Raw genomic sequence first — 7586 nt, forward strand, 5'->3', positions numbered from 1 at the left:
TTGGATCAGTCCGTCAGCTGTTTCCTTGTTCACAGCAGACATTCGTATTCTGGGTTTTTAATTATAAAAACGCAGGACATGATAGTTGGCCGTTTTTTTCTTAATGCGTTGATATGAGAAGATGCACCGCTATTAATAGATATATTTCGACAACTGAAAAGCTTAATACTTTGTGATTGACATTTTGTATCTTCCAGTGCGTCACCGCAATACAGCCATGGCATGACGTGATTACTGTGCGTCTGATTTGAAAGTGTTGTAGTAACGAACTCTACTATACACATCTCTCTCCAAGTATATCCGTTGGATATTTAGGTGAGGAGCAATAATCTAGGTAAATTATTAGATCATGCTATTCTAAATCGTTATTTCCTAACGAGGAAATGTTCTAACGAGTTATGTTCTAACGAGGCCCTTAATCATATTAATGCGAAAATGGCTGCATGGTGATGTTGTTGGATGTTGATGATCTAGCTTGGCTAGCTAACCTGCGCAACCCTTTCCCATCTTCTACCTCAGACCTAGAAAGACAACCCCGTAGTGCGAGATGTCTCACTCGCAGCCGTCTGGCCCGCTTCCCTCAGCCCCGGACTCCCCTGCTTTGGGAGTCACAGTTAGCGGAAACGTCCAGAAGTATGCCATTAAAAAGAAGAAGATTCTCAACGCGGAGGAGAGTGAGCTGTTTGAGCTGACACAGGCTGCAGGCATCTCCATTGATCAAGAAGTCTTCAAGTACGTGAACGCAACTAAAAATCGAATACTAATTATATGTGACAGGCAGGTCGGATAACATCAAACAACATCACTAAACTGCCTTTCCCTCGCCTGTAGGATCATTGTAGACCTCTTGAAGATGAACGTTGCTCCCCAAGCCGTCTTCCAGACGCTGAAAGCCATGTGCGCAGGTCAGAGGGTAGCTGACATCTCACTAGGAGACTCCTCCTCTGCCTCTCACACGACCACCGCCAACACAGCAACTCCGTCAGAACCCCGAGGTCAGTGTCTGGATCTCCCTCGACACGCACACACACACACACACACACACACATACTAACTGGTGTTTGGATCAGAGCATGTCTCTCTCCCTGACTCTGTTTTACTCTCACTCACACACACACATACATATTATCTGTGTCTGGATCAGAGCCTCTGTCTCTCTACACACACACACACACTAACCCGTGTTTGGATAAGAGTACCTTTCTTTACGCATGCACTAATACACACACTCACAGTAAACTAAGATATTATTAATGCATCTCTCCTTTAATCTTAACCTATACTCTTCTTGTCTTGCAGCCCCTCTATAGCCATATCTATACCCTCTATAGCCATAGCTATACCCTCTATAGCCATAGCTATACCCTCTATAGCCATATCTATACCCTCTATAGCCATAGCTATACCCTCTATAGCCTATATTTCCTAATACAGTCCTGCTTCTATTGTACGTAATCTCCCTCACTGACCTACTGGCATGACCCCCCCTCCCCCCCCCCCCCCACCAGCTCACATCTCTGTCAAGTGAATGAAAATCTATGGGGGGGAAAGGAGGAGAGGAAATAAATATTGAAAATAAATATATACATTCAACGTCCAACTCCTCCCCCTTCACACTTCAGTTAGCGCTCTAATTATGTCTTACTCCTTTCTTTATGTGTTTGTTTTGTTTACACAACGTGGTTTGTGCACGGCCACTATGTGTATGGTGTGTGTGTGTGTGTGTATGCTGTGTGTGTGTGTGTGTATGCTGTGTGTGTGTGTATGCTGTGTGTGTGTGTGTGTATGCTGTGTGTGTATGCTGTGTGTGTGTGTATGCTGTGTGTGTATGCTGTGTGTGTGTGTGTGTGTATGCTGTGTGTGTGTGTGTATGCTGTGTGTGTGTGTATGCTGTGTGTGTGTGTGTGTGTATCTCTACTGTTCCATGGTGTGTTTCCTGAAGAAGATGACACTGTAGTGTCAGTCAAGAGCAGTAGGCCCCCGGCTCCTCCCCCCTCCAGCTCGGGCCCCAGAGCCTCCCGGGGCAACACTAAGATCGGGGTCCACGGCCCCCAAGAAGCTAGCTCTTCACACCCTCAAGGTCCCCCCTCCTCATTGCCTCTGTGTTCGCTAGCCATCGATCGATTGCTTCTGTCTGTCTGTCTGCCCAGCCACACTATCAAGTATGCTGTGGGTGTGTGTTTATGTATGTAAGAGAGAAATCATTCTGCATTCCTGCATTCCGGTTGTTTGGTTCGGATTGAAATTGATCGCAGTCATCCACCGGCCTTTGGTCATTAGAAGCCAGAAAGTCTGAATAGAGTTTGTTGTCGTTTGTCATTGTGCTTCAGTGACTAATTTTGTCTTGTCAATGTGAAGGAGGTAAGAGTGCATGGCATGCTTTAGAATCATTTGGATTCATCCAAGAGAGAAAAATCTCACATTCCAACCATTTTATCATCTTTGATTTGCTCTATGCTCCTCTGCATGTTTCTATCCTACTCTGAGTTCAACCAGTAATTAAAAATAAAAATAAATAAGTTTGAGTAATTTTCTCCCTCCCTGTTTCTCTCGTGCTCTCTCTCTCGCTCTCTCTCCCTCCCTGTTTCTCTCGTGCTCTCTCTCTCGCTCTCTCCCTCCCTGTTTCTCTCGTGCTCTCTCTCTCGCTCTCTCCCCCTTCCCCGTCTCCTACCTACAACTCATTGGATCCTGATTGGTTGTGTCCTCAGTGCGCAGCAAAGCAGGCGTGGCTCACGGTGACAAGACCAGCAGAGACAGAGAGGGTTCCAGCCAGCGGCTGCAACGACAGGCCAGCGCCACCAGGGGGCAGAAGACCACAAAGAGTTCAGCAAGCAGCAGCTCCTCCTCACAGATGACCTCCAACTAGCCCACAGGAGAATCCTTCTCTCTCTGAGGTCACCAAAGCCTCCCCCACGCTGACCTCTGACCTTTATGTCCATACTGGGTTGAGTCTCTCAAAACATCCAATAAACGCTTACTGCTGGATGGATGAGTTTTTGAGAGTGAGAATGTTGAAGTTTCACTTGATGATCGCGCAGAGTGGAGTGGATGACAAATACTAGAACATTCCCAAACAACATTTGGGGTCTGTTCGGTACAAAAACGATTCAAGTTGTAGGTTGTGTTTTTGGGGGATTTAATACTGTGCTTCTGTCTGCATCTGTTGCCAATGTTTTATATTTGCTTGTACGGTTATTGTTTATCATTTGGACTAAATGGACACTGAATATATTGTAAGTGTAATGGAATAGCCCTCATTGTGGGGAACCAACTGTTTCTATACTGTTGTATTCATTGGGAACGCAATAAAATGTTACTCTTTTGATACCAGTACAAGAAATGTGCCATTTATTTACTATTTGATCTAATGTCTTAAAGCTATTGTGCCTGCTGCTTATTATACTGAGAGTCAATAGGAAACGTTCCAGGTAACATTCCAGCTTTCAGTCTTGACGCCACATTTAAAGAGAGTAAGGTCTGACAAAGCCAAATATCCTCAACTCTCTTGTCGGGCGTTCAGTCCACTGCACAGCCGTTTGGAAAACATCTCGATTCTCTTGGCATCTAATTCTGTTACCAAAGCCACTCATTATTATTCGTATTTATATGTATATATATATTTATATATATTTTTTACGCTTACAACACTGCTCATTGTGAGTGTTCCGATTGTTTTGTTTTTTGGACCTACCTCAGGCAGAAAGTGTGGTCAATTCACCCCAGCGAAATGTTGAAGTTGCCTGTGGCCACAGGGGGGCAGCGTTTACACTACAGCCAAAGGGTGTGCCCGTTCTCCTGGTCTAGGACACAGGTCCTCTTCTGCTTTGTTTGGGTCTTTTGTGTTCTGTATTTTCAGGACATGGTGGGCTTTTCCGCTGACAAACCTTTCGTGCAAAGACTTCCCCGGCGATTGCGTGGGTGTCAGTATGGGAGTGTTGTGTGTGGACTTCATGAGTAGAGACTTCAGGCCATGTGCTGTACGTGACTTACTCTGGTCTGGCTTTGTGTGAATTGAGTGAGCTCTAGATCTAGGTAAGTCTTCTTCCCCTCGACTCAGTGAGAACGCCTAGCATGAGGACACGCGCTGTTGAGATCGACCGTACGCGCGCGTGTGCATCTCTGGGCAGGCCTGCAAGGTTTTATGTTGCTGCAGGTCTTTTATGTGGCCGTTTGTCCTGTTTATGTGTTCCTGCCTCTCGTCTCCTCTCCTTGGCGCTCCTCATTGATGGCGACGTGCCTGTAATTGATGGCACCATATTGCTGTGGTGTAGCAGGTTTAATGGGGCTTGACAGAGCAAGGGGAAGCAGCACACGGATAGGGAGGCGACTTAACCCTTTCGCCCTCATACCCAGCTCTGGGTTGAGGGTACACACACACACACACACATGTACGTGTACACACACACACACCACATAAACACATTCTCACACGCTCCCTTGGCTCCCTGCATGGCACTGAGAGGTTTGTGTGTTTGGTGGGGTCACATGTAAACACACACACACCACAGAAACACTTTCTCACACACGTCTTGTGTATGTCTTGGTTGGTGACTCACATGTGCTCCCTAGGCTGCCTGTACTGTGTGTTCTGATGTTTAATCATACACTTCCTGCTGGACCGGCTAAAAGACTCTGGAGGTGGGCTGCGGCATGATGAGATGAAGGAGCTGAATCCTCCATATTTGACTTCGGAACCCGTTTCAGCGGTAGCTACTGCGCGCCGTAACGCTCGACTGATCGTAAATGTGTTTGACTAAGGTAAATGACCGGGAGTGGGAGTTTCCAACCTGCTGTGAAGCCAGTCTGCAGTTCTTGCTGCCGCCACAGGGGTCAGTGTTGTTCCAGGGTTCAGAGGGAGGCTCCTGGACGGAGCTTTGGCTCAGCTCAGGCATTCAGTCTTTGGCATTCGTTCCTTTATGTGGCTTATTCTGCCAGGAGTTGATTTCGAAACAATATAGGATACAGTACCAAGTAATAGCGGGTCCTATCCTCACTCGCACCCATTCAAGTATCACACATGATGCGGCCGTGCGTTCATACAACACTTCCATAGGCTCCTCGGGCACGTAAACATATGCTCCGTACATCGTGAAAAGCAAGGGGACGATGCCGTCGTTGTGTTGTGCGAGGGCATACAGAGCTCTGAGAAACGAGATAGAACCTTGCTGTTGGTGAATCATTAACGAAAGGTTTGAGTCTAGGCTACCTGTTTCTCAAACAGTCTCCGACTGCTCTCAGGTGATGAGGGAACAGCAGGGGAGACATTATTTTAAGAGTCGATGTCACACCCTTTCCCTTTTCCACCTGTGCCGCCTATTTTCTCTCCTCCGTCTCCTTCCACAGGAGAGTGGGGCGAGGACTGGGGGATGCACCTTCTGCCTCTCCTCCTCCCTCCTCTCTGTTGTTCTTCATTTCCTCCACGGCGCATCCTTTCCAGCCCCATCTCTGTAGATTTATGGCCCATCTTTCGTTCTTGTTGTCTCTCTCTCTCTCTCTCTCTCTCTCTCTCTCTCTCTCTCTCTCTCTCTCTCTCTCTCTCTCTCTCTCTCTCTCTCTCTCTCTCTCTCTCTCTCTCTCTCTCTCTCTCTCTCTCTCTCTCTCTCTCACACACTGTTCTCCTCTCCCCATAACCTCTTTACCCCCCCCCCCTCCCCCCCCCCTCCCTCTCTGTGCGCCCCCCTACCCTTCCCCACGCGAGGCAGCCTGTAGATTGGCCGTTTCCCGCACGCGCCCAGTAGAGCCCTTATCAGCGGTAGAGTGCTGATTGTTGGGCTGTCTCTCATGCTGACTGACAGCCCGGCTTTGCTGCTGAAATGCCTGATTTGGTCAATGTTTGTCTGTGGGGCCTTATCTCCAAACCTTATATTAACTGCCTTGACAGTGTGTGCAGGCAGTCTCTCTCCATCTTGCCCGCCCCTCATCCTCCTCCCGTGTTTTTCCTCCCTCCCCCCTCCACAACCCCACTCCCAATTCTCTGTCTCTATCTCTATTCTCCCCCTCTCTCTCTTCTCCCCTCGCTAACCATCTCATGCAAGCTCCAGCCACCCCTTCTCTTGTTCACTTTCGCTCTCTCTCTCCCTCCCTCTCTCACCCCATCTCTTTCCCATAACACCCCTCTCTTCTCTCTTCTTTCCTCACTACAGTTTTGGAGGGAATCAGGCGCTTGGCTGTCTGACGCTATAGCAACACAATTGCAGTTCCCCAGACGGATCAGTTATAGTATATAGGGATAGAATAGTTATGGTATATGGTGATATCATATCTCTGACGTGTAATTAATGAAGGCATAGAAACACATACATTTCGCAACTCGGTACTACGAACCGGCCGTCTCAGGAAGTACTGGTGGTGTTGCAGTAGTAAGTGTGTATGTGCCAACTCTGGCAGGTTCTCCAGGAACAACAACCCAAACCTTGTTGTGTAACGTTGACCACGGCAGGCTATTATTACATAAACACGAAGCCATCCCCAACCTACAAGGCCTCCCCTGCAGCAACCAGCCAGGCCAGCCAGTGACCCAGACGCTCGCGGATTTTCATGTCGATTAACCGTGGTTTCCGAGGCTGGTTCGCCACTTCCCGCTGCAAGCATCGATAAATGGATGCAGACGAGGTAAACATGGCCCTCTTAAGCGTTATTTAATTATTTGCTTTATTAGTGAAAAGCTGTTCGTTCCTTCTGTTTCAACAGCTGCGGAAGCACAGGGAGCTTGCACTCCCCGGGACGCCCCGTCGCGTGGCGTGCCGTCTGGTTAAACACACGTCGCGCACGGCGCACACGTTTCCGTAGCGACGCGTGAGCACGTACTGTGTGACCGGGACGGAGGACGCGCGCTTCCTTTTTTTTTTTCGAGACGCGACGCCGCCTCACCTGTCACGTGACACCCTGCGCTTGCACCTGGGTTTGCGTTAGCCTAGCCTGGTTGGGTTGGAAACCGCGGACGGAGAGCTTGTTTGTTTACGATTTCGAAAACCACAATTAAAGATATCGTGGATTGTTTGGAGAATTCTCAAGAAACTGCAGGAAGCCATGTGTCGGAGAGAAAGAGAGAAAGAGAGAAAGAGAGGGGAACAAGGGCAGGCGAGAGAAAGAGAAATAAGCCCTGTGCTTTGGATTATGAACTGCTAATTGAAGTCTAATGTATAAACAAAAAGGAATGGTGGGAGTTTAATCATCTACCAATTAAAATACATTTCAAAAGGTGTGGTGTGTGTGGTAAAACTGTTACACTTCAATTAAGTGAGAAAGAATATCTTTGTTCTACTTTTGTCATGAATTTCAGCTTTTGAAAGAATGGAACTTTGAAGGTTTTAATTACTTTCAATTAAACGTGTTTAATTAATGCACCTTTAAGTTTGGGGTTTGTGAACTTTTAAACCTGTTGACTTCATGTGGTTCTTCTTCATATAATCCAGTTATTTGTTTATGGTAGATATATAAGCAGAACAAATGCAAAAAAACACATAAATTATGGACATTCATGTTTATACAAATTCAGGTCAGTTGAAAATACCATTATTTTCTTTTTGTGTCTTTAATCCTTACTTGTGAATGTCATCCTTTAAGTGTTATTTTCTGCATGTGTG

General features: G+C 47.1%; 1 protein-coding gene across 4 annotated transcripts; it reads left to right on the forward strand.

Moving 5' to 3' along the window:
- Positions 1–24: 24 nt before the first annotated feature.
- mzt2b (mitotic spindle organizing protein 2B) lies at positions 25–3330 on the forward strand. 4 transcript variants are annotated; one of them, XM_062483861.1, is made up of 5 exons: positions 25–334; positions 520–732; positions 832–995; positions 1943–2080; positions 2709–3330. In XM_062483861.1, the coding sequence occupies exons 2-5, from the start codon at positions 548–550 to the stop codon at positions 2864–2866; spliced, it is 645 nt and encodes a 214-aa protein (XP_062339845.1). In that variant the 5' UTR covers positions 25–334; positions 520–547; the 3' UTR covers positions 2867–3330. The 4 variants fall into 4 exon arrangements, with proteins under 4 accessions (XP_062339845.1, XP_062339844.1, XP_062339846.1 ...); XM_062483860.1 differs by having other exon boundaries at positions 27–315; XM_062483862.1 differs by having other exon boundaries at positions 27–315; positions 1946–2080.
- The last annotated feature ends 4256 nt before the right edge of the window (positions 3331–7586 follow it).

Source organism: Osmerus eperlanus, chromosome 18 (genome assembly GCF_963692335.1).
Source record: "Osmerus eperlanus chromosome 18, fOsmEpe2.1, whole genome shotgun sequence".
NCBI classification, from domain to species: domain Eukaryota; kingdom Metazoa; phylum Chordata; class Actinopteri; order Osmeriformes; family Osmeridae; genus Osmerus; species Osmerus eperlanus.

Excerpts from the sequence above, each read along its gene's own strand:
- mzt2b (XM_062483861.1), top strand. The coding sequence starts at position 548 with ATGTCTCACTCGCAGCCGTCTGGCCCGCTTCCCTCAGCCCCGGACTCC. Across the intron at positions 733-831 it reads ATTGATCAAGAAGTCTTCAA|GATCATTGTAGACCTCTTGA; the intron begins GTACGTGAACGC and ends CCTCGCCTGTAG. Across the intron at positions 2,081-2,708 it reads TAGCTCTTCACACCCTCAAG|TGCGCAGCAAAGCAGGCGTG; the intron begins GTCCCCCCTCCT and ends TTGTGTCCTCAG.